This window comes from Poecilia reticulata, chromosome 13 (genome assembly GCF_904066995.2).
Source record: "Poecilia reticulata chromosome 13, P_reticulata-male-v2, whole genome shotgun sequence".
NCBI classification, from domain to species: Eukaryota; Metazoa; Chordata; class Actinopteri; order Cyprinodontiformes; family Poeciliidae; genus Poecilia; species Poecilia reticulata.
In genome coordinates, this window is record NC_088842.1 from 35,027,096 (window position 1) to 35,052,446 (window position 25,351).

The window sequence follows — 25,351 nt, forward strand, 5'->3', positions numbered from 1 at the left end:
GCAGTCGTACCGTCAGAGGGATGTTGGAGTAGGGGATAAGATGCTCGCCTGTTACGGAAAGAGACGGTTTGATCCTCCTCCTCTCTCGGCTTCGTGTCCATTTTCAGCTCCTCTGTTATTTGGGGTCATAGTTCAGGTTTCACTGCAACCGTTGAGACGCTAATCCACTGCGAAAACAAGGCCTTGTTTCCATGGTTACACATCTCAACTGTCTGAAGGTAAAAGAAGGTTCTGAACAGCTTCCAGAACCAGAGGGAATAATTATCCAAACCCGGATGGAAACCTTTACGAATGAAAGTCTGGAAAGAGAAATCAAACATGGCGCCACCTTCTGGTCCAAACGCACAGGAATCTGGAAACGTTCATAATAAAGACGCCAACCCTTTGTGTTTGCAAACTTTATTTTGGTTGGGGGGGGGGAATGTTTGTGCAAGACATTTGAGTTCCTGAAGGTTAGGCAAAACTGGAAATATCACATTTTCACACAGTAGAGACAGGAAGCCCGTCCACCAGCGGCCAGAACATTTTGGTTCTCACAACCCAAACAGCTGGATCAGAGCAATAAGAAACCTAGAGTGACTGCTGGGATCCTCTGGCCCCCTTCACCAGAATGTGCTTCAGTAGACGAGTCTTGGAGTGCAAACAGTCGTGTACCGAGCTCCGTCTGGACCTCGAGCGGAACCAGGAAACACAAAGCTCTGGTTCAGCGGTGGTTCTGGCAAACCCGACCAATTAAAACCCGGGAAATTATTCCTGATTTGCACAAACCAGGTGAAGTAAAGTCCGTAACTTCCACAATCCAAAAGCAACAGAATAAATGTTTAGACAACAAATTGCATCCATTAGTTCCAATAAATCTGACGCCCCCTTTCGAATGTAGCCCTGGGCATCCGCCAAAACGACCCGTTCACTCTAGATTTTCTTATGCTCAGTTCACATCTTTGATTTTTACTTCACAAGATTCTCTGAAAGCAACAGAACAAAGGCAGCAGCAGCAGCAGCAGCTCTTCTTTATGCCACCAGATTGTTTATTACTGTTAGAAGCCCAAGCTAGCTGCTAGATGTTAGCACAGACTGCTAGGATGGACTAGTAGCATTTAGCTGCTAGCTGCCACTCTTGTCCATATTAGTAGCTTGTCCATAGTAGCAGCTAACTGCTAACCACTAGTGGCTAGCTGCTTCTCTTGTCCATCGTAGTAGCTACTAGCCACTTTGCTTGTCCATACTAGTAGCAGCTAACGTCTTACCGCTAGTGGCTAGCTGCTTCGCTTGTGCATACTAGCAGCTACTAGTATGCACAGCTACTAGTATGCACAGCTACTAGTATGCACAGCTACTAGCCACCGTTTCTCTTGTCCATACTAGTACTAGTAGTTTGTCCTTTCTAGTAGCAGCTAATCGCTAAATACTAGTGGCTAGCTGCTTCTCTTATCCACACTAGTAGCTATTAGCTGCTACTTGTCCATTTAAGTACTAGTAGCCGATCCACACTAGCAGTTAGCCGCTAGCCGCTCAGAGAGAGAGGGACACCTGGTCACTTTGGTCGGTGAGTCAGCAGCAGTCGGTTGACGCCCCACAGCTTCAGGACTTCGGTCCGTCACACAGTATCAGTAGTTACAATAAGTAGCTTGGTCCCCCCCAGAAACACACACCCATTAGATTCACTTTGTGCACACCTGTGCAGGTACCCACACACACACACACTCACACACACTTGTCCATACTAAGCCCAGTGGAGGCACTTCATATGAAACTGTAGAACCTGACTTCAACGGGCTGCACTGAGGCGGTTCAGAACCAGAGGCGGCTCGGTCCGACGGGTTAGTGTTTGGGCTCGTCTGATTGGCTGTTGGGGGAAAAACCCAAACGTGAAACTTAATCCTGGTTAGTGTGGCGGGTTCAACGCCTCCGAGTGTCCGCTCACCCGACCGGAGCGGATTTCTCCCCTCCACTGGTGCAGCCCAAATCCTGTTACCATTTATAGACACACACCGGATCAGTGTGCTGATTAAATTCAATAGCAGCTTAAAGGGACAGGCACATCAAAAACCAAAGATAGGGAAGCAGAAATTAACTCCCGTCAAGTATAAAGACCCTGAACCCAACTCCTGGTCGCTTCGCTCCTGCACCGCACCAGAAACACGAGGAATTAACTAAACATGAAATTATACGGGACGTTTTCTGCAATTTTTTGATTAAATCTCCACAAAGTTTTTAACAACCAGCAGAAATATATGAACCAGCTGGAATCGACTGCACTGAAAAAAAAAACAACTAAATCAAATGTTTTTGGTCTAATTTGGAGCTAATATCTCCGTACATTTGAAGCTAACGAAAACTTTTCAGGAATATAGGAACATTTAGGAGCTTGTTTTACTTAAATAACTCTTAATTACCAATAAAACTTTGACAAAGTTTTAGAGTCAGGCTATGAGAAAAAAGTTAGGAGAAAAACAACGAGGAAAAAAGTTGTTGTGTTCTGAGGATTACGACAAAATTAAGAGATTAAAATTTTACAACAGCAAGTTGAAACAGTACAAGAATCAGAATTGGAGAAAAATAAGTCGTAATGTTAAGAGAATAAAGTCTTAAGACAAAATGTTATAATATGAAGAGGAATAATAGTAATATTACTATAATTAAGTCCTAATTATATGATAATAAAAGCTCAGAAAAAGTGATAATGAGATTAATGACATATTATTACCAGAATAAAATCATAAAACTCACAACAATAAAGTTGAAATAATATGAAGGTAAACTGATCATATCAACAGATTAAAGTATTAATATTAGAATCAAATAATTTATAACTTGCACCAAGAAAATTAGGAAAACAGTGAAGTTAAACTTTGGTATCAGTTTTACAAATAAAAACTTTTAACAAATTATCAGTAGCAAGACTTTGGAAAACAACAGTATTTGTATGTTTCTGGTAATTTTATGACTTTATTCTGCTGATTTTGTAATAAAACAAACAAAACAAACAGAAAAATCTTTCAATCTGTCCCAATAGTAACAGAAAAATGTCTTGTAAAAACATTAAAAAATGCCAGTGAATATTTTGAAATCAATATTTAAGAATCATTGGCGTAAAATCAGCTCCTATATTTGTTGAAAGGTTTTTTGTTTCAGTTCAACTGAAGACATTTGCAGTAGAAACTCGACTAAAACACGGAGATATTTTGTGTTTTTGTTCACATCCGGTGAAAGAGCGAACCGACCCAGACCCAAAAATCACCGTCTGACTTTTTACGGTAGCGATTCAGTTTTCGTAATAATTCAGTTTTCGTAATAGTTCATCCAGGTGAAACCGCCTGCGTCACATTTGGCCCCTGAAGTGGAAACGGCTATGGCTTCAGAACCGAAACATTTAAAACGACGGCTACAGCCCGGCTACAGATCTCTGTCCACTTTACTGAACGGAAGAAAAACCCCCCGGATGTCAGAGGGGCGGGAGTTTCACTGACGGCTCCATCTCAGGCAACGCCGTCCAATCAGAAACCAGAGTCCGGCTTTCCGTTACCACGACGACGGCAGAGCTCCGATCCTGAAGCTAACCGTCGTTTTTAAGGCTTTAGTCGCTGTGCAGCATCACTCTGTAGGCATGGGCAGCGGCATCGGGGCTTTAACTAGGCCGGCTTCTGAAACTGCTAAAGCTTTCTGCCAGTCAGTTTGCTTAAAGAACGGTGACAACATTTCCTATCAGTCACAGCAGAAAGATTAAAAAATGTAAAAGTTTCTGTCAAAATTACTGAGTCTAAAGTAATCACGGGCCGAGAAAATAAAAATAAGTTCAAACAGATAAAGTAGACTTTGGACACCCCTGACCTAAATCATCAATCGACTGTGCAGCGAAGATTGTTGGTGACAATACTCCTCCCATCCAAAGGGGGCGCCAAATAAGAAAAATGACCATTCAGAAAATCAACAATGTTTTTTTAGAGATACAGCGAGAAAAGTTCTGCTGTTCACCCTAAAATTAACAAGGAACCGTTAATTTTGGTCAGAAGTGTTAGTTTTTTCCAGCTCATTGTCGCCCCCTATGAGGCTGGAGGAGAAACTGCATTTCTGAGTGAAACGCTGCGGTTGACCTGAGCTAAAATAGTCAGAACATGGACAGAATGAGGCTGAAATTCCTCAGTTTGGAGGAAGTTCTGATTGTGAAAGTGGAAAACTAGCCAACAATTATCTAAACGTGTAAAATAAAGTTAGCAAGCTATGGCTAGCATGTCAGCTAAGGAGATAGTCTGACTAATTGACCAGTTATCAAACTATAATTAGAAGGAAAATAACTAATATTTCACACAATATGCCTGTTTTTATAGAAATTATTAAACGAAGCACAGTGATTGTTTTATAGCTCTTTTCCTGAAACGCTCTCCTTAACATATCGGACCATAAAACGGCTTACCGAAAATCCGGCATAAAACTTTTGTTTTAGTCTTAATAAAATTTTAAAAAGGCATCAAGAAATCGTCTACTGAGCAGACTACACATGTTTTACGACAAGTCGAAAAATATCTGCAGTTGATTCAGGCTTGTAAGAGACCAAAGGAAGAGAAAGAGCGCGAGATTTAGATCGGATAACAGGAAGGTGATTCAGTTTTCAACTTTTGTCTGTAACTGAAATTTGTCGATTAGGAAACATTTTGGAAATCTCAGAGCTGAAGCAAAGCTTTAAATCTTCAGTTGAATACCAACAGAAATACTAGTCATGCTAACTGTGCTAATGGCTAATATGGGGCTAAGTGCTCTATAGCGATGATGCTAAAAAACCAAGATGCTAAAGACTAAGTAAGTGTGATCCTAACTTTAATCCAAATGCTCCTCCACACACAGTGTGACGTCTCCTCTTATAAATTAAACAACGCTGACGGCAGAAAAGCTAGCTAACTTTTTTTAAATATTCAGCAGGAAATCGATGCGTCCCCATTTATTTATTTTTTCTTTTCCGTTTTAAATGAAGTTTACGGATGTTTTTTGTGATTTTTGGGCGGATGTTTCTGAGCCCGCTCCCTCCAAACGAAGCCCAGGATCCACAGGAAGTGGGTTTGCAGCTCATCGCTAACAGAAATCAAACCGATTCAGGGAGACGCATCAGGAAAGAGGAGATGCGGCGTAGAGGGCGGCGTCGCCATCACACGCCGTTCCGACAGGACGCCTTCGCTTCACATTAACCAGACTTAAATACGGCCTGATGGAGTTTCTACTCCTTCTGCCAAACTTTTACATTTCTACAGTTCAAGTAGGGCGATCTGCGGATCCACAACAACAAAAGAAGAACTACAAGAAAACCCAGCGAGGAGACGGGGAAAGTTCAGAACCGCAGAGCCGAGCCGAGCCTGCGGGGCGGAGATGAGAACCCGTGGCTCCAGGACCTCCTGAAGCTCGCCTCTGGGCGCTCGTAAGGCCACGAATGCTGAGAAAAGTCGTGAAACTGAGAAGTGCTGCGGCGGTCCAGGGCGGTGCGGCCGGCGGCGCTCGAGCTCAGGAAGCTTCCACCGAGCCGCCGCCCAGCCTCGGCGAGGCGCCGCGCGGCGGCGGCGGTCCATCACACGAAGCCAAACCATGAAACTCTGGAGCAGAGCTGGGCGATAAATCGATCACATCGATTAATCAAATTTTGGCTTTCAGAAGATTCAAAGTTCTGGATTTTTTTTTCACACAAATGCTCTCCTTGGGTTGGGGTGATGTCATGGCGGCCATCTTGTTTGACAAGCGTTTTTTTTTTTTTTTTACAGCTTCTGTTAATTTGGACTTTAGATTCTATGGCAAAATATCAGAGCCAGGTTACACGCGTTAAAGTCATAATATTCCAAAAGATAAAGTCATACGACAATTAAAGTCTAAATAATATGAGAAAAAAACCACTTTATTTAAAAACTGTAGTGGTCATTTTATCGGGTGCACCGATAAATCAGTCGACAAATTGGACAAAATTGTCAAAGATCGGCCGAGGTGAAGGTCAAAGGTCAAAAATCAGCCTCTGTCCTCCCTCTGCTCTGCAGTGAGAGGTTTGGCTGTTAGCCCCGCCCACAATCCTAGCCCCGCCCACCATCTTAGCCCCGCCCACCATGTCATGTCAGCACGTTTTCAGTTAACAGTCACCCCATTGTCGCCAACTCAGCGAATTTTTCGCTGTATTTCACAACATTTCAGTGTCGATTAAAATGGGAACCAGGAGATTAAGAATCAGGTAGATTTTAGTCATCGGTGCAAAAATACGACGTTAAAGTCGAATTAATGCCGGAATAAATTTATAGAATCACCAGAAAAAAGTTCTAATATTAGAAGAACGAAGAAGTACTTTTACTTCAACACCAAAACAACAGAATTTAAATTTGGAATGTTGAGGATTTTGAGAAGTTAAACTTTATAGTTTTACAGATAAAGAAATAAAATCAAATTATCGTCAGGACCTTGAAATGATTGATCGCTCTATAAGATTTTTTTTATATTAAAACTACTTTTTTCTTGTAGTTTTAAGACTTCCTTCTGGTAAAATTATGACTATATTTGCATAATTAAATAATTAAAACTTATTTTGTATCCTGGCCCTGAAACTCAGAGGGAATCAGAAAATACACTTTAGAAAATCAATACATTAATTTTCTAACACCTTTGTCCCCTAGTGGGGTCAGCAGGTGCTGCTGTCTGTCCAGCTAACGGTCCGGGGTCACCTGGACGGGTCACCTGGACCTGGACGGGTGACCTGGACGGGTCACCTGGACGGGTCACCAGGACCTGGACAGGTGACCTGGACGGGTCACCAGCACCTGGACGGGTGACCTGGACGGGTCACCTGGACCTGGACGGGTCACCTGGACGGGTCACCAGGACCTGGACGGGTGACCTGGACCTGGACGGGTCACCTGTCCAGGTGACCTGGACGGGTGACCTGGACCTGGACGGGTCACCAGGACCTGGACGGGTGACCTGGACGGGTCACCTGGACCTGGACAGGTGACCTGGACGGGTGACCTGGACGGGTGACCTGGACGGGTCACCTGGACCTGGACGGGTCACCTGGACGGGTCACCAGGACCTGGACGGGTGACCTGGACCTGGACGGGTCACCTGTCCAGGTGACCTGGACGGGTGACCTGGACCTGGACGGGTCACCTGTCCAGGTTACCTGGACGGGTCACCTGGACGGGTGACCTGTCCAGGTCGCCAGTCTGTCGCAGGGCACTTTAGAAAATATTTTTCTATTTTCTATTTTAGAGAAGAAAGCGATTTTTATCGCCCGGCTCTGCTCAGCAGGTCGAAGTGCTGTAGGGGTCAAACGGGTCGATGTGGAGTCTAATGGTAACCTTGGTGATGATGGCCGCCGCCGCCACGGTGCATCTTATGCATCATTTCCACGCTCTGCTCCTGCATGCCAGGGATCTGGAAATCCTCGCCGAGGAAATCCACGCTGTGCTGCAGCAGTTTGGGCTGGCCGGCGGAGCCGTCCTTCCCCGGCCGGTACTTGGCTCCCGGGATGCGCTCTGCGGCGGCGGCGTGGCCGCCCTGAAAGCCCACCGGCAGGTCCTGAGGAATGTTCCCGTTGTTCCCGGCGGCGGCCGGGACGGCGCCCCACGCCGGCTGCAGGTAGTGGCCGTTCAGGTAGGAGCAGTTGGCGGAGGAGGGGGGCAGCGTTTTGTCAGCGGCGTGCTTCAGCGGGAAGCCGTGCGCGGCGGCGGGCGGCTTGTGGCCGTAGCTCAGGCCGTGGGAGGGGAAGGCGCACTCGGCCGCCGGATCCAGCCGTGGGTTTTTGCAGGGGTGCGCTCCCTCTGGCGGCTGCTGCATGTGGGCCATCTGGTGCTGCGCCCAGGAACGCTGCTGATGCTGCAAGTGCTGCAGATGCTGCTGCTGTTGCTTCTGCTGCAGCAGGTGCTGCTGCAGCTGCTTGTCGCTGTCCGGGTGAAAAGCAGCCATGTTGTTGTTGCTGCTGCCGGCTGCAGTGGGAGCCGGAGCGGCAGGCTTGTCCATCAGCAGGCAGCTGGAGACGCCGCCGGCCCCCAAGGCATGCTGGGAAACCCTGGAGCTGGCGCTGATGAGCTGGTTGCGGCTGATGGGGCTGGGGTTGGCGATCTGGCCCTCGCAGACGGACGTGGCGCCCATGCCGGCGCGCGCCTGGCACAGCTGGTTGATCTGCAGCACGATGCTGCTCAGGTCGCCGGGCCGCGCCTGCTGCAGGCTGGCCGCCATGGACAGCGGGATGGTGGAGGTAGATACCGTCACGTTGGGCGGGGCGTCAGCGTCCGGCAGCTTGCGGGCGCCGTACGGCGGCGGCGGTACGGCGGGGGTACCTGGCGGCGCCGCCTGCATGGCCGCGCTGTCCGGGACGTGACGCAGCTCCTGAGTCGCTCCCAAAGCCGGCGCTGGAGCCGCCTGATGCTTCAGAGTCTGCATGTGAGGGAGGTGCTGCTGGGGCATGGCGGCGGCGCAGGGAGCCACGTCCTGAGGGGGCGGCTGCCGCTGCACGGCGGGCGGATGCGTCAGCCTCTGCGGCTGCTGCAGGGCCTGAGAGTGAGCCACGCTCCTCTGGTGGTGCTGCAGCGCCATCGGGTGCGCCAGGCTCTGCTGCGGATGCCCCGCCCCCTGCTTCTGAGCGGCCAGGTGCGGGAGGTTTAAAGTGCTGGGCGCGGCGTACGGGCCGCTCTGAGGGTTCATGGCGGCTTTCAGCTGCAGCCGCGTGCGGCAGCCGTCCGGCTGCTTGACGAGGCCCCGGAGAGGCGCGCGGAGGACGGCCAGGAGCCCGGCGCCGGCGGCCAGCTGCGGAGGGTACGGGCTGTGGCGCTGCGCGGACGACGACGTGTCCAGGCCGTTGACGGTGCGGCGGACGTGCTTCTTCTGAGGAACCTTGATGCTGTTTGGGAAGATCTGGATGCTCAAAGGTTTGTTGGCGACTTTCTTAGCATAGGCGTCCAACTCTGCAGGCGTCGGATGGGTGGCAGATCTCATCTTCTGTGTGGTTTCCCCTGAAACGTTCAGTCAGTCGGCATTAAAGCAGCATTTAGACACGAGGCAGGAAATCTGCATTCACCTTTAACACTCGATAGATTGAGTCTCTTTTTAGTCATTTTATTGTATTTACTGTTGATCTTAACATTTCATTTTAACCACAGATCCTTCTAGGGACGAATGTTGTGAATTAGCTAATGCTAAAGATGTGATGCATATTATTGTCTACATCCAGAAATCTCACACATGCGCACAACGCTGGAGTCCTTCACATGCCGCCCACAGCCGCCAGAGAAATATGTCTGCAAAAACAGTTTTCCTAAAATCTGATGGTGGAACATGCTTACATTTCTGAAGTCCAGTGTTCATCTGCGTGCGGTGAAGAAGTCGTATGGCGGGGTCACCTGACGCCGGCAGGCAAGCCAGCATGTCACTGCTCCTCTACTGCAGCGCCGGACGCGTCCCTCTCATCATCCTGGACACAAGCAGAGCCGCCGCTGGACGTTACAATATAGAGTCAATAAAACACAAGATTATGTCAAGTATGTGAAATTATTGCCGCAGTATTTGTCGCAGAACGTTTAGGGTTCAAAGTTTTCTCAAAACTCCACTTCTGTCAGAGTTTGTAATGATTTTAAACGGAGTTTTTGTTTGGATAAAATGCTAAAATGCATAAAAACGTGTTTGTTTTACCAGATGCCCTCCAACACGGCTGAATCAAATGAATGATTCAAAATTCAACAACCTGATTCATCCAGGAAACGCTTCTATTAGATGCCTCTTTGAAAACCGTTTAACCCCCAAACACGCCGTACTTCTCCGGTTTTTTCATTTAACCTGAGATGGAATGAGTGAGTCTGCTGGAAAGGTTAGCGGATATTTAAACACTTTCCACTTGTGGATAATCTCTCTCTCTCTCTCAGCAGAACGGTGAACTTGCTCCTTGGCGTTGCTGCATTAACTCCTGCATCAGAGCAGGATAGGCTGGGAAGCTCAGTCATCAGGGAGCGGCTCGAGTATCTGATCAATAAACGACTAGAAATCAGATTTAAATCATATGTGAACCTTTAAAAACAGTTTTATTATGATCTGATGTAGACTTTAAGAGGTGACCATGTGACAGGTGCTCATAAAACTCATGAGTCATGTTGCAGAGCTGCATGTTTGAAATGCATCACAGGATTTTCTAAACGAAGCCAAATCAGACCAGCAGGCCGATTCACAGCACAGTGAACGGCTCCAGAAAGCAGATCAGTAACAGATTCATAATTAGCTCCAGTTCAATGGAAGAGCATATTAATGCAGACATTTATCATCCACTGACAGGCTGATTCATCACTGATTCACTTCCAGATTCACGACTCACTGAAAACTACGTGGAGAAAAGAGCTTCACTTCCTGTTGCACCGTTAAAGACACACCGAGGACAAATTCAGACAATAATTCAGGTATAAGACATTTAGAGCAGAGGCCTCATTTTGTTCTCTATTTAAAGCTTTTTTAGAGCAGGGCCTGGTCACACATCCAGCACAGAAACGTTAGCTCTGCAGTGTTTACCTCCTAGCTAACATTAGCACCGATCCATTATAAACAGCCCGAATCCGGCTACTGAACACGGACAGCGGGATCAGCGGGCCTCGGTGCTCCTCTGGTCGGATTTAAATGTCGTCGATGGGGACTTTATCTCGAGTCAAACCCAATAAATAAGGAGCTTCTTTGTGCTTGTTGTGACCAGGCCAGCTGCTCTGAAAACCTTAGCATTTTTAGCACCATTAGCCAGAGAAGACGCGCTAAACGCAACGATACTCACTCCTCGCGAAGTTATGAGTAAAGCCGCTTCATTTTGTTGAAATTCAACAATAATAAATTAAAAATGAAGACACCATCCTCCGGCTGGCCGCTTCTCCGAGCTGCTGTCTGGCTACGGCAGCAGCAACATCTGTTCCTCTGCTCCTTCTCCGGGCTCAGCGGCGCTGCGCAGCCGGCCCAGAGGCGCTCTGCCGCCCCCTGCTGGGCGGGAGAGGAGGGACAAAAACATTTTCTGTATCGGAGCGAAGCAGAAAATATCTTATTTACTAGTTTCTTAAACTATTAGAATATATATTCAACAAGAGTACCCAAAAGTTGTACTCAAGTAAAAGTAGCAATACTTCAACATATTTTTACTCAAGTAAAAGTAAAAATGTAGTAAGAAATTACTCAAGTGAGAATAAAAAAGTATTTGATAAAAAGTATATTCAAGTACAGAGTAACTGAACAAATTATCATTCATTTTATATTTTAAAGTCACATCATCAGATGGACCAAAATATAACGTTAAAAGGAAATTTTGGTACTTTAAGGATCAAAATGACAATAATTTATAGAAGTAACAAAAACAGCTCTTTAAAGGTTGCAGAGAACAAAGGAGAAACATTTAACTTGTTTGTATAACAACTATTAAGAACCTCAAAGCTCAAATAATACCTGAACTTTGACCCCAAATCCCAGAGGAGTTGAAAAGGAGAGTTCTTCCACCCATCATAATGAGGATCTTATCCCAGACTCCAACATCTCTTTGCCCGGTTTCCTAACCAAACGGCCAGACAGATTTAAAGAGGAGCAGCAAAAGCAAATGAGGTGGATTAGCAGCTCATAACTGATGTCGTCCAGGACATCTTACCTTGAAATATCATCTCTGCTGAATGAATATTGAGGCGTTCATACAGCAACTCTTCAGTCAGAGGCCTCTTCTGATTCCCTGGAAGACTGACTGCTACTGGAGATCCTTCCTGTCCACGACTCTGAATATACCTGGATGATATAAGTTACATTTAACTTTCCTTTGGAATAAATAACGTATTTTTCAATTTAATTAGATGAAATTAAATATTTTCAATTGCTTTAAATTTGTTTTAGATTTTAATAATTTGGCCAGTTTTATTTGTAAAATAATCTTCATTTTTTTATTCAGGCAAACTCGGCCCGGGCCCGACTTTACTTACAACAGCTCCCAATGTGGCAAAACAATAACAACCATGAAAAGTGAAATAGTTACAGCAGTCAGATTTATTCCAATGGCGGTTAAGAGTGAGCACATACAGATGAATGACATGCAAATAACGAAAACGTTTTGGAGCTCATGGCTTCTTCAGAGACACAGTGCACATCAGTTTTCTACACCAGCTGCCGCTGCCGTTTTTTCTGCCTGAGTCGAGTCTGGATTGGCGTTTAGTTCCCAAACGGACAGATTCTGTACAGCAGAGCGGAGCTAAAGCGAAGCATGACGACGTTAGCGTGGCATGATCAACAGTACCAGGAGGTAAAAGACTGATATTTCATAACAGTCAAATAAATAAGCCGAGATATGAACCGTCAAACAAAGTGCTTTTCTCTAAAACAAGCTAATAAACGTGGCTTTGCATCTGCAGGAAACTGTGGCATTAGATTTAAACCGACACGTTTTTATACTCAAATCTATCAACATTTCTCCTACAGAAGCAACTCAAAGCCATTAGGAGCTTTTTCTCACTAAATGTTCTTCAGTTTGCATCATTTCCCATTAAAACCGCAGCTAACCACTACAAGCTAACTGTGTTTACATATAAAGAGGATTTTTTTTTCTACCCGTTTTATTTTCCTGCAAAAATGTTTGATATCAATAAAGTTTTCAGAGGGAAAAAAGAAAAATCATTTCAATTGTCGACCAAAACAACCGTTTTAGATTACAAAGCACCTTTGTTACAAAAAGAAAATGACCTATTAAAGCATTTAGTCAATAAAACTGACAACTAAAATCACTTTTACACAAAACTAAAAATATATGTATATATTTATATATCTGATTATCTACAGAACACAGGTGTCTCCCATGAGAGAGGTATATAAACAAACAAAAGTCCCTGGAACAGACCGAACACAGTAGCTTATTCTTATCAAAAAGACGAGGGAATAAATAGCAAATTAAATATGTCACATTAAAAAGTTTGATGCATATAATGCGGATCAGAATCAGCAGGTCGTCTACCGTCAGCTCACCTTTTTTAAATAACACACATACAGCCCCAAACACCTGAATAAATAAGTACGGATAGCAAAATATTCCCACGTTTCAAGACGATGAGCAGTGCATGCAGATGTTCTGGTCCTGCGTGAAGTAAGGCACCAGAGGTTTCCAGAATCCTCCCGGTACGCAGAGGAGCCGCAGAGAACAACGCGCCTCCACGTGTTCAAGGCAGTCAGTGGGTGCATCCGGGCCGGACCGGGCCGGACGGGACCGGCCGCGCTCAGGCCTCAGCAGACGCCATCTTCTGCAGCAACGGGATCTGAACAGAGAGGAAGTGAATAATAACTCTGTGGAAACAGATCAGCTGCAAAACAACAACTACAGGATAAAATGCAAAAATATTCATACTGCAGTTTATAATTATGTTTTATTTTGTTGTGACTTTTTAAAAGTACTTTTTAGAGTTGGTGTGCTTGTTTTTATTAGTTAAATATTCATTAGGTAGCTAGTTAGTTAGTGAGGTAGGTTGCTATTTGGTAACTAGTTAGGTGCTTGGTTAGCTCATTGGTTAACTAGCTTGTTAGTGAGCTAGTCAGTTTCTTTGCTTTTGGTATCCTGGTTAGATAGCTAGCTAACTAGCTAGATGACCTAGCTAACAGTTCAGTTAGCTAGTCAGTTAGTTAGCTTGTTAGTTAGCTATTTGGTGACCTAGCAAGCAGTTCAGTTAGCTTGTTATTAGTTTATTAGTTTGGATCCCCATTAGCCTTAGCTGTAACAATGGCTGCTCTTCCTAGAGTTAACTGTAGTTTGTTCCCATTAATTTCTGTTTTTATTTATTCAAGTAAACACAAAAGTTTTCTCGGTTTCGGTTTTGTTATTTCGTTTGTTTTAGTTACCTATAATAACCTCAATCCAACCACAAACTTCTACACATTTTATGGGGATTTCTGTGAAAGTTGGATTCAGACGCCGATGTCTGAGGTTTAGCATCGGCCGATACGATCCGACTCAGAGAACTGTCACTAAAGGACGTTTATCAAAGCGATTGGATAGAAACCTTTGTCAGGTCCACTCCAGTGAGCGCGTTGACGGACACGGGGAGCTCGGCCAGCAGGCGGGTCACTTCGCCCGTCACGCGGCTGCCCTCGCCGCTGAGGATGACGATCTCGTTGGTTTTGGCTAAAGGCGCCGCCACCTTAGCGGTGATCTGCAATCAGACAGTTAAATCAGTGAAAGCCATTAAGCTACTAGGAGAAATAAATGCTCATTACGTTCAGTGTGTTTTGCCCCGTTTACCTTGGGCAGAGCTTCCAGGACCAGCGCCGTCTTGGCCGCCTCTCCGTACTGCTGGTAGGCTTCGGCCTTCAGCCTCATCTTCTCCGCCTCGGCTTTCCCCACGGCGCTGATGGACGACGCCTCGGCCTCTCCGATCTGCTTGATCTTCTCCGCCTCGGCCTGGGCGATCAGCACCGTCTTCGTCCTGACGCGCACACACACACACACACACACACACACACACACACACACACACACACACACACACACACACACACACACACACACACGTCTTAAAACACACCCAGGACCTGAAGCAGCGCATGCAGAGGCGGTCTGACTGACTTCTGCCCCTCGGCCAGCTGCTGCATGCTGTAGGCCTGCGCCTCCGCCGGCCGCTTCACCGTGGCGATGAGCTCCTTCTCCGCCCGGTCGATCTCCTTCTCCTCGATGGTGATCTCCTTCTTCCGCTGCACCACCTGGATCTCGATTTCCTCCAGCCGGATCTTCTGCTGCTCCTTGGCGGCCTGGAGCTCGTAGGCCAGCTGGGACTCGGCTTTCTGGACAAACAGCGACGAGAAGTCAGGGAAATTCAAGAACTTTTCAGGCATTTTCAAGGTAAGTTTTCAAACTCTGGACACTGGAGAGAAAAACAATACAAATGAACAAAAAAGACAGATTAAAGTCAGTTATATGTAATTTATTACTGTTCGTCTCATAGTACTGTAGGAAGCTAAAATAAAATAAAATCTCATGTGTTTAAGTTTCTCTCTTGCATCTGACTGGTCTGAGAACAAAACACTCATTTAACAAAAATCCTCTAATTTCAATAATTTCATATAATGACGATTAATCATCATATCCATTAATTTAACAACATAAATTGTTTTAAGGTAAATTAACTTCCTGCTCAAATTAAAAATTCTTCTCACCAAGTTTCCTGGTTTTTAAAAATAATTTTGGTGACTGAAAAGTTTCGTCTGAATCAACTTCAGATGGTGTCTCTTTGTTAGATGAATTTAAATATTTGGCTTCAACCGTAAGTAACGTTTTCTAAGTTTAGGCTTTTAATTAAGCATTAAATGTAACTTTATTACAAAACTACTCAGTTTCAACATCAAAAACTTCCCAAACCTTGAAAACATCCGATTGAAATTCAAGGATTTCAAGCACCTGAGTTAGACAGACTGAGAAAAAACATAAAATATTACCAAGTATTTTTATTACTCATGCAAGAACAAAACACTGTAACATTTTCTGTAACTTTGATTAATGTATGAAACATAAGAAAACCTTCCTGTCAGAGTGAGCGACCGAAATGAGCCATTTATCACTTTTTCTCCGGTTTCTAGTTTTTAACGACCCTGAATTTTCAGTTTTCATTTTCTGTACGCCTGAATCATCAATTTATAACTATTTAAACATCTAAAAACACGATTAGCTCAAATTATCTGAAGGAAACGGTACATGGAGCTTTTATCGAAAATATGTTTTCTATGTATTTGTTGAAACTGTCACCATGTCTTCTGTGAAACTGTGAGAAAGAAAAAATGAAACATGACTCTTCTGGCTTCTTCTAGTGCTGCCTAGAAACAACCAATCAGAGGCAGGAGGCGGGTCTTAGCGCTGTCAATCATGTCCGTGTGCTTGCTCTCTGCTACGAAGCAGCTTCTCCCCCTCAGTTAGTTGTTTCTCTCCCATTACCACGTTCAGTAGCGCGTTCACAAGGTTGACTGACAGCACTAAGACCCGCCTCCTGGTTCTGATTGGTTGCTTTTGGTCTGGAGATTATCTGCCTCATAAACTGTGGAGCTTGAACAAATATGTGAAAATGACAGACACAGGAAATGATGAGCAGTGAAACCTGAGCCGTAAGGAATCGGCACCCAGGTGTTGGAAACCTCCAGGTCTCACCTTGGTGTTGACTTCCTGGTTGAACGCAGCTTTCTCCAGCTCCAGCTCTCGCTTGGAGTCGGCCATTTTGGTGTCGGCCAGAAACTTCACGTCCATCATCTCCTTCTTGCATTCGGCCTCCTGGAGTCAGACGACAGCGGAGAGCGGGTTCAGTCAGAGCAACGGCAGCCATGACACGTCTGGAGCAGAACCTGCCCGGTTACCCGTATCCCAGCATCCCGCTCTGCTTCGGCCACGCCGATGTCGGCGTCCCGCTGCACGGCGGCGATCTGCGTCTTCCCCAGCGAGCTCAGGTAGTCCAGCTTGTCGTAAACATCCTGGGATGAGAGAAGCAATCAGAAAACCTTTTTATTCTCCTTTATTTTACTGATAAACTGAGGTTTTTGTTTTTGAAGATCTTAGGAAAAAATCTAAACTTTTCCTGGGTTTAGTTTAGAGCAAATAATCCCTTCATATTGATTAAGTAGTTCTGGCCCTACAGGCAGATTATTTCACTAATAACATTTTTTCCATATTTTAAGTGGAATAATCTGCAGTGGAAGTAACTTTTTTCCATCAATATTAAGGAATTACTGACATAAAACAAGATCCTGTAAGTTAGTTTTGTCTTCTTTAAATTGGACAAAGACATTTTCATTGGAAACCAAAACTAAAATACTTTGTAAGATTGAGTTTTTGCAGTGTACTGATTAAATAGTGAATAAAAACGAGGAAACGTTTTAAAAGTCCACAAAAAAAATATTTCTAAACATTAAAATATTAATTTTTTTCTCATCAGTTTTATATGTATTTATCTGAAGCTTAGAAATCCTTTTAATGGCTTTTCTTTTGCTTTTTTAACATGTTTTCTGTTTTTCTCTGGGCTGTAACCACGTTTACTAAAAACTGAATTCATTTAATGCGGAACAGGCCGGAAGCGGGAAGCGGTCTGTTTTTCCTTAAATGAATTCAGTGTTTAGTAAACGTGGTTACAGCCCAGAGAAAAACAGAAAACATGTTTATAAAGCTGCCCTGCGACGTGCACAGTGGTGCAGCTGGTAGAGCTGTTGCCTTGCAGCAAGAAGGTTCTGGGTTCGATTCCCGGTCTTTCTGCATGGAGTCTCCATGTTCTCCCTGTGCATGGTGGGTTTTCTCCGGGTACTCCGGTTTCCTCCCACAGTCCAGAAACATGACTGTGAGGTTAATTGGCCTCTCCAAATTGCCCCTAGGTGTGTGTGTGTGCATGGTTGTGTGTCTCTGAGTTGCCCTGCGACAGACTGGCGACCTGTCCAGGTGACCTGTCCAGGTGACCCCTGCCTCTCACCCGGTACGCCAGCTGGAAAAGAACCAGCAACCCTCCCGACCCACTGAGGGACCAGGGTGTCAGAAAATGGATGGATGGATATCAATAAAGCAGAAAACAGGATGGGCAGATAATTAACTGATAAAACCTCATTTAAAAGGCTTAAAAACTGAACATCACAGTTTTGGTGTTTTGTCAGACGAGAGTTTTAAATCGGGCCTGGATCTGGTGTAAAACCGGTTCTGGTTCCGTCAAACAAACTGAAACTCCTCGTTTCTTCCTCCAATCCTACAACCTGAGCTTTAAGGAATCATTTTTATTGCTCAGGGCTGATTTGGATCAGATGAAACCTTAGTTTCCTCCCCCCACCTTGATGGTGAAGCTGAGGATCTCGATGCCCATCCGGCCCACGTCGGGAGCCGCCACGTCTCGCACCAGTTTGGCGAACTGGTCCCGGTCCTGGTAGATCTGCTCCACCGTCAACGTCCCTGAAGGACAAAAACGGCAAAATCACCTTTCAGTTTTTATTTAAAAAAACATTTTTAAAAAATCACCAAACCACTTCGGTTTATTCTACAACATCCATGAGTTTCAGAAAACATTGCTTAGCAAATATGAGTTTAATTTAATAGGTAAAAAGCTAAAAAGTATGCAGCTCTGGAACGTAATGCTGATCTTAAATGTTTTAGAGGAAAGATGGAACTATATTTCAGTAAACTGCTAATTAACCCTTCTAGACAGGAACGTGTCGGCGCCGACAACTCTAAATTTGCAGTACCGTAATTCCGCCACACGTAGCGCTATCTGAAAAATTCCAACGGTTTCTGAAAGGGGAGACGTTGCACTTTCCAGCAAGTATCGGGTTAATACGGAAACTTCACAGCTGCAGAGAGCGTAATTAATCCGGGGGGCACTCGTTTAATAGACGGTATATTGCAAAAATAACTTGCTGGATATTGAAAGTTCCGGTTGTTATGGATACATGGGTAAGTATATCATCTCACAGGACATTTAAAGAACTACTTACAATTAAAATAAGGAAGATTTATAAAGGCAGACGCTCGAAACTCCGGCGTAAAAGGGTTAAATTCCTGTTCATGAATTTAACATCTTACAATAAAATTAATTATGTGTTTAACCTGAAATTTAACGCACTCTGCCATGTTGTCTCCATTTCTTTGTTCTTTATTAACATTAAGGAATCACTGACTAAAACCAAACTCCTGTTTCCTCATGAAAAGTTACTTGTGAGTTAGTTTTATTGTGCACAAAGATATTTGCAAGTAGAAAAAAACACTTTGAAACCCAAGTATTTTGATCAACTTCCACCTGAAATGAACTGGACGAATTATTGCAGTGGGGGAATGGGGCCACACAAAATCACTCCAACGGCCACCAGTGGCCCCCGCGCCACCCTTTGGACACCCCTGGTCCAGATGAAGATGAATTACACGATGCTATGGGTGAACAATATGCATGGGCAGCGACCAGACCTAAGATGGAGCGCAGGTGTCCCTCCAGCGTCTGCAGCAGCACAGCCTTGATGTCTCTGATGGATTTTCCCAGGAACTGCTCACAGGCCACGGCCAGCAGGTCCGGGTCCGTTATGACCTTCACCTGAGGGAGAACCAGGAAGTCATGGGCTGAAACTGCGCCATGATGCCAACACCAAACAAAAATCACACCAAACTTTTCCACTGATCTTCTGAAAATATCACAGAAAAAGATGCCAGAAACGTTTTTACAATTAATCAGATTAATTATGAATCAATCAAGTTTATTTGTAATCGTATCTCAGCAACAAGGCAGTTCAAAGTGCTTTTCATGATTATTGAAATAATAACAAAATAATAATACGTTTTCATTATGAAAAATAAAATCCACACTGCAAAATCTCACAAAGTATTTTTTGTCACGTTTCCAGAGGAAATAAGGAAAAATTAACTTACAAATAAAATTCTAGCAAGAAATGGGAATTTGTTTAAAGTCAATAATTCCTTAATATTGATGAAAAAGTTTTATTTCCACTTTCCACTAGCGTTGGGCTGCACAGTGGCGCAGTTGGTAGAGCTGTTGCCGGGAATCGAATCCAGGTTCTGGGTTCGATTCCTGGTCTTTCTGCATGGAGTCTCCATGTTCTCCCTGTGCATGGTGGGTTTTCTCCAGGTACTCCGGTTTCCTCCCACAGTCCAAAAACATGTCTGTCAGGTTAACTGGTTTCTCTAAAGTGCTTGTCCTGTGTGTCTCTGTGTCCTGTCCATGTGACCTGTCCAGCTGACCTGTCCAGCTGACCTGTCCAGGTGACCTGTCCAGCTGACCTGTCCAGCTGACCTGTCCAGGTGACCTGTCCAGGTGACCTGTCCAGCTGACCCCGCCTCTCGCCCTGAACATTAGCTGGAGAGGCAGGAGCTCCTCCTGACCCCACTGAGGGACCAGGTGTTAGAAAATGGATGACTTATCTCCAATATTTTGCTGAAAAGCCACTTTAAGGGAATTTTTCCGTTTTTCAAGTTTTCTAAAATATTTACATTATAAACCTGACCAAAAAAAAAAAATACTTGGTAAGATTTTGATTTTTTGCAATTTTACCACAAAATCTTATCAAGTATTTTTTTCTAGTTTTAAGTGCAAATATTTAAAATAAGACCAAACATGTAACTACTCAGCAAGACACAGGAACTCATTTCAATCAATAATTATTTAATATGATGAAGAATTTGTATTTATAAGTGAAATTATCTGCCAGTAAAATAAGACATTTTCCCGTATTATGAGTTAAAATTGCTTCACTTACAACAAAGTGAAATAATCAGCAACTTTTTCATCAACATTAAACAAACTCCTCTGTGTGGCTGAACACTTACATGTAAGTTAGTTTTGTCTTATTTCAAATGCGCTGAACGATTTGCACTAGAAACGAGACAAAAATACTTTGTAAGGTTTCGTGTTTTTGCAGAGAAACAAACTGAGTTTAACCAAAGATTTAAATGAATTAAACTTCATAAATTCAGAGATTCCTTGTTTAACCCTATGTAGTCGCTACTCGCCGTGCGGCGTACAAGCATGTGACGCATTAATAAGGCTTCGTAATAACAGACGGCATACAGAGTTTTCATTTCGACTCTGTTGGACTTCAAACTTTATAAAAGTGGTGTTTTTATATTGGTTTTGTTGTTATTTACTTCAAAATAAAGCCAGAAATAAGATCGATGATTTCCGCCTTATTTTGTGGGGTCTAAATGTACCACATTTCGAAACAACCAATGAAAATGTGTTGACGGTCTGTTGCTAGGTAGAACGAAGACACGCGGAAAGAGACGAGGGGGGCGGGGGGGGAATTTGGATACGGCAAGAGACGAGGGTGCAGCGATGCTGGGGATTTTACTGAGTGTTTCGATGGGCTTTTTAGACTATAAGTGTGTTAGTTAGAGTTTGTGGTGTGTGTAGGGTTAGTAGTAGTTTAGCTAGCTATCGCTACATGGCTTCATAGCGAGCGCTGACGCACAGAGAAGAGAGACTGGGATGGCCAGTTAGATCTCGACTGCAAAGGGTAAAGGAGAACAGAAAAGGAATAAAGTCTGGAGAGTGAAACATGTAGACACATCCAGCGGTGGGTGAAGCCGACAGGAAGTCCGGCTGTTACCTGGGCGACGCCCGTCACCGTGATGGCCACGCCCTCCGCCGTCTCCACGTCTTCGCACCGCGGCTGCAGAGTCATGATCTCCAGACTCAACCTGAGCAAACACACGACAGAAACTCTCAGCTCGTCAGCAGCCATCAGAAAAGTTTCCACTTTCTGCACGATTCACCCAAAATGGAGGAAAACGTCAAACGATCCCAGTCAGGAACAGAAACATGAAAACTTTTCTTTTCCTGCTCGCTTCATGCAAATAAATCTGCAAACACAGACGCACACAAAAGGTGAAGAATCCGCCTGAGTTTCTACTGGTTTGGGGAGAAACCAGTAGAATCAAACAATGTGCAGACGGAACTTCAGAGTTAGGAAAATATAAAACTTATGGAGTCCGAAATGTGAGATGTGAAGTCTGTTACTGGTTCTTCAATTGTTGCGTTTTTATGATGTGAAGCATTTTGAACTGGTGTGTTGCTGAAATATGTTACATAAATAAACCTAACTGACTGACTGACTGATTGATTTGAAGATTTGATGGAATATTGGTGCAATTATTCCACAAAAAATATGAGAAATTGTTAAAACGTGCATTGCTTATTATGTTTATTGATGTTGATTCTTTACCGTTTTAACCAAAAGTCGCTGTTGAAGGTCCAGTTAATGAATCGAATGATAAATTAAAACTACCGCAATAATTCCCATAATTCATCGTTTTTCTCTACTAAACACTGGATGGTAAAAGTTTGGTGCTTTGGTCTCAACTGGCCTTTTTTTAAGGATAATTTTGTGTACAGAGACTTTATAATTAATTTTATTTGTTGTTTCGTTTGTTTTGCTTACTTATTTTAAATTTCTTCCAGTTCCAGTGTTAAATGTTAATTAAAACTTAAGGTTTATTGATCTTTGAGAATGTTTTCTTGAATTATATTACTTGAAAATTGCCTCAAACAACGACGTTATCGTTTATCGTGATAACTTCTGCGACGATTTATCGTCCAGCAACATTTGTTATGGTTTTTCAAACGTCTGGAGCTCCGTCGGAGTTTTACAATCCTGACTAAAATATCACTACATGCAGAAAGTGACACTGTAATTTTTGCAGGGTGGAAACTGGTTTACATTTGAGACACATCTAGAGAAATCTGAGACGGTTTATGGGTTTCTACTTCCTGCTTCGAGCCTGCGGATAATGGGATAATGGAGTCAGTCATTCTGATGAAGATCACCGCAACGACGGCTCATTTCAGCCACGCCGCTTCTAAAATCAACCACAACAGAACCGGGCCTTCGCTGCTTCAGAAACACTTTTACCTTTGAGAATTAGTGACGAGCCACCAAGTCCACGCCCAGCCTCCGATGATGTAGCTCTTCGTATCGGACCCGCAGCAGCCGCCTGCATGGGAAACATTTAGACTCGATGAAACTTACGGGGAAAAAACAAAAACCAGCACATCATCGTCTCAACTTTTCACTGCTAAAGATCAGGGAATGAAACACATTTATGGAAAAACACCAAACGCTGAATGAAAAACCTAAAAACTAGCTTCCAGTAGGGGTGCACCGACGGCAGTTATCGATTTATGCTGATACATTTGTCCGAAAACTGGACAAGTTGGCAAAAGTGAGGCGATTCCTCTCCAACCATGGAGCTTTGTACCTCTAAGATCAGTCTCTCATGCAACTGTCACCCAAATACGATCTTCAAAATGAGAAAACAGGGTAAATTTCTGTTGCACTTCTTGCTTCTATGATTTTAAAATGCTGCAAATTTTTCTCATTTTATCCTAAAAACCTATACTTTGTTCAATTTGATTGTTTTTCTCCTTCTAAAATAAATCACTGCTTCTTTTTGATTTATGCAACAGTTTACAAATATACTTATTTACATTTTAAAATGATAATACTGTAAAATGTTTACATGCAGTCAGACTGAATAAATCAGAATACGCTCGTTTGTCAGATTAAAAGTAGCTTTTGAAAGTACCCTTTAAGAAATTACTAAACATACTTTTAAGCCCATTTTTCTGATGTGATATATTATAGTCTTAATAGTCGTGCTTAAATGATTTTTCTATTTTATTTATTGTTTTTTGGTCGTAAGCGGAAATCATCATAATTTACAGAAATAAAGGCGTGGAAACATTAGTCTCAGCGAAATAAATAAAATATTTCAATAGTAATCAGATTTATTAAATATCATTGTATATCCGAGTGTTCTTAAATATAAATAAAAGGTTTTATTAGAGTAATTTCAGCCGTTATTTACCGAGACTCGAGTCCAAATGGGTCAGAAAGCTTATTTAGTCACGTGACTCATTAACGGTAAGCTACCATGGAGAGCTCGCGTTAGCATTCAGACTACAAAAGCTAACATAGCGGTAATTAATGCTTAACAAACAAACAAAATGCTCCATAAACAGCGAAATAAACGTTTCTTTGTTCACCAGTTTGCAGCTGTAATCCAGGAGCTCTGTAATAATCGTTATTTGTTGTTTTTTTCCCCCGTGACAGCTAGCATGCTGCTTTAGCACAACAAGAGGCAGGCAAACCTACCGGAGACCACCAGCGCTTCGTTTGGCCCCACAGTTAGACAGTTCCCCATGTTGAGAGAAGAGCTCAAGCACAAACAGACAGCACAAATTAAAGATATGTCCTTCAATGAAGTGGTGAATTTAAGATGTGTTTATTTTCCGACCGGAAATGGATCAGATAGCGGACATTCACGCCCAGCAGCAGCAGCAGCAGCAGCAGCAGCAGCAGCACAAGCAGAGCCCCACCCAGATGTGACGCCCGGTGTTATGCCCAGAAAAGCCCGGCTGCCCAAATTTGCATTAAGTCGCATTTCCTCCTACATTAACAGACTAGAAGTGAAGCATGATATAAAATGTTCTACATAATGGGTCTCTGTTGTAATGCTTTTGAGCTATTATTATATCAAAAGACAAAGCAGAGAATTTCAAACCATTTGCGGAGAACGTTTACAACAGACACGGACTGAAAAAAGAGTTCGACTCACATGTGTCAATAAAAGTGTAAAAACCGTATTTATTTCAAATAATTTGCGAAATAAAACCCACCGTATTAGGGATTACACGGTTGAGAAACGTGATAATGTTACAAATATCTTTAAAATTTCCTCTTCGGTCATATTTTATCCGTTTCCTCGTCAATATGCGAGAGCTTAGAGCGATGCGCGCTCCCGCGACAGGGGATGCAAATTTGGGCAGGCGGGCTTTTCTGGGCATAACACCTGTTCATTTAATTAAAGCTCCGGAGAAGACAGACGAAATAAAGTTTAAATAAAGCCCTAAAACAAAAACCCCACATAGATTATGTTTCTGTTAGCCAGCGGACAGCTTCTTTCATCGATGAAAATTAACTATGAAATACAGAAAAGGATAAGAATCATTCGCTGTATAATTTATACTTCAGCTCTGTGGTTAACTAACTAATTATTCCCAGGCATTAAAATATATTATTAGAATATAAAATTCAATATAAATATGTAATTCAGACTTTAATCTCAGGATTGTGTTTATACACAGATACTTAAAACGATCAGTTTCTCTGATTTTACTCTTCACACCATTTGAATCTCATGATTTTATATTTTATTTAGATATTTAGTACAGGGAAATAGCTCTTTAATTACCAGAAGCTGATTTCTGCGGACAACAGGCATGTCTTTAAGCGACTGTCGTTAGTTTTTATTTTACTGAAGATGTCGTAAATATGCAACTATCTGTGTTTCCTTTGATAGAAAAGATAAATGGTTAAAATTACTTCAGTATGGTTTGTGCTCTGAACTTATTGGCACCGCTGCACATTATTCAGGTGGATGCGAAACATAAAAGGTTGAAGGAGCGTGGAAAACATGCGCTCGCCTCTGGTGCTGCGCCTCTTTGCGCTACATGCGCTGCGCACCCACTTTTTGCGCCACTGGCACCACTAACAAAAAGAACAAAACAAGTCTCTCCTTCAGGAATGATCGTTTTGAACTTAAACACTTGGATTTTACACTTAGGACTGCATACAGTTTTCATTCCTGCAACATTTCGCAGACTTTTCCAGTCTGATTAGATCATCCAGATCTGCGTCCTCTCTCACGCTCACTGGGTTTAGAAAGGATTTTAGCTTATTTTGTGCTTGGCTAATCGTTTCGTTATTGTCCCATACATGCATAGCATGAGCTGTGATTGATCTTTACATTTCCAGGTATTTAAAAAAAATCAGACTGGCTTTACAGGGACTTGTAAGAGAAACAGGCCCGCAGAACCACACATCCTCCACCGTGCTTAGCAGTATGAGG

At 43.5% G+C, this 25,351-nt stretch overlaps 2 protein-coding genes across 6 annotated transcripts; both read right to left on the minus strand.

The window, feature by feature from the left end:
* Window positions 1–383: 383 nt before the first annotated feature.
* LOC103475234 (protein FAM222B-like) lies at window positions 384–11,871 on the minus strand. Of its 5 annotated transcripts, none has more exons than XM_081614438.1 (7): window positions 11,615–11,871; window positions 11,419–11,521; window positions 10,763–10,959; window positions 9,300–9,427; window positions 7,165–8,969; window positions 6,793–7,125; window positions 384–6,702 (listed from the first exon to the last, which is right to left on the minus strand). In XM_081614438.1, exons 4-5 carry the CDS (start codon window positions 9,379–9,381, stop codon window positions 7,306–7,308), a joined length of 1,746 nt encoding a protein of 581 aa, XP_081470564.1. In that variant the 5' UTR covers window positions 9,382–9,427; window positions 10,763–10,959; window positions 11,419–11,521; window positions 11,615–11,871; the 3' UTR covers window positions 384–6,702; window positions 6,793–7,125; window positions 7,165–7,305. The 5 variants fall into 5 exon arrangements, with proteins under 5 accessions (XP_081470564.1, XP_081470563.1, XP_008424922.2 ...); XM_081614437.1 differs by having other exon boundaries at window positions 6,793–7,016; window positions 7,139–8,969; XM_008426700.3 differs by having other exon boundaries at window positions 6,793–8,969.
* A 111-nt stretch (window positions 11,872–11,982) lies between these two features.
* On the minus strand, window positions 11,983–23,815 carry LOC103475233 (flotillin-2-like). The gene is made up of 11 exons (XM_008426698.3): window positions 23,596–23,815; window positions 22,354–22,435; window positions 21,052–21,142; window positions 18,902–19,025; window positions 17,778–17,896; window positions 16,330–16,443; window positions 16,127–16,246; window positions 14,558–14,772; window positions 14,234–14,417; window positions 13,995–14,144; window positions 11,983–13,256 (listed from the first exon to the last, which is right to left on the minus strand). The coding sequence occupies exons 1-11, from the start codon at window positions 23,642–23,644 to the stop codon at window positions 13,218–13,220; spliced, it is 1,287 nt and encodes a 428-aa protein (XP_008424920.1). The 5' UTR covers window positions 23,645–23,815; the 3' UTR covers window positions 11,983–13,217.
* Between the last annotated feature and the right edge of the window lie 1,536 nt (window positions 23,816–25,351).

What these genes read in the sequence shown, in the direction of transcription:
- LOC103475233 (XM_008426698.3), bottom strand. Translation starts at nt 23,644, where the DNA reads ATGGGGAACTGTCTAACTGTGGGGCCAAACGAAGCGCTGGTGGTCTCC. An exon ending in CGAAGCGCTGGTGGTCTCCG is followed by an intron (nt 22,436 to 23,595) that starts GTAGGTTTGCCT and finishes TTTCCCATGCAG; the next exon opens with GCGGCTGCTGCGGGTCCGAT. An exon ending in TCCTCAGCTTCACCATCAAG is followed by an intron (nt 16,444 to 17,777) that starts GTGGGGGGAGGA and finishes CTCTCATCCCAG; the next exon opens with GATGTTTACGACAAGCTGGA.
- LOC103475234 (XM_081614438.1), bottom strand. Translation starts at nt 9,381, where the DNA reads ATGCTGGCTTGCCTGCCGGCGTCAGGTGACCCCGCCATACGACTTCTT. An exon ending in GAACACTGGACTTCAGAAAT is followed by an intron (nt 8,970 to 9,299) that starts GTAAGCATGTTC and finishes TGAACGTTTCAG; the next exon opens with GGGAAACCACACAGAAGATG.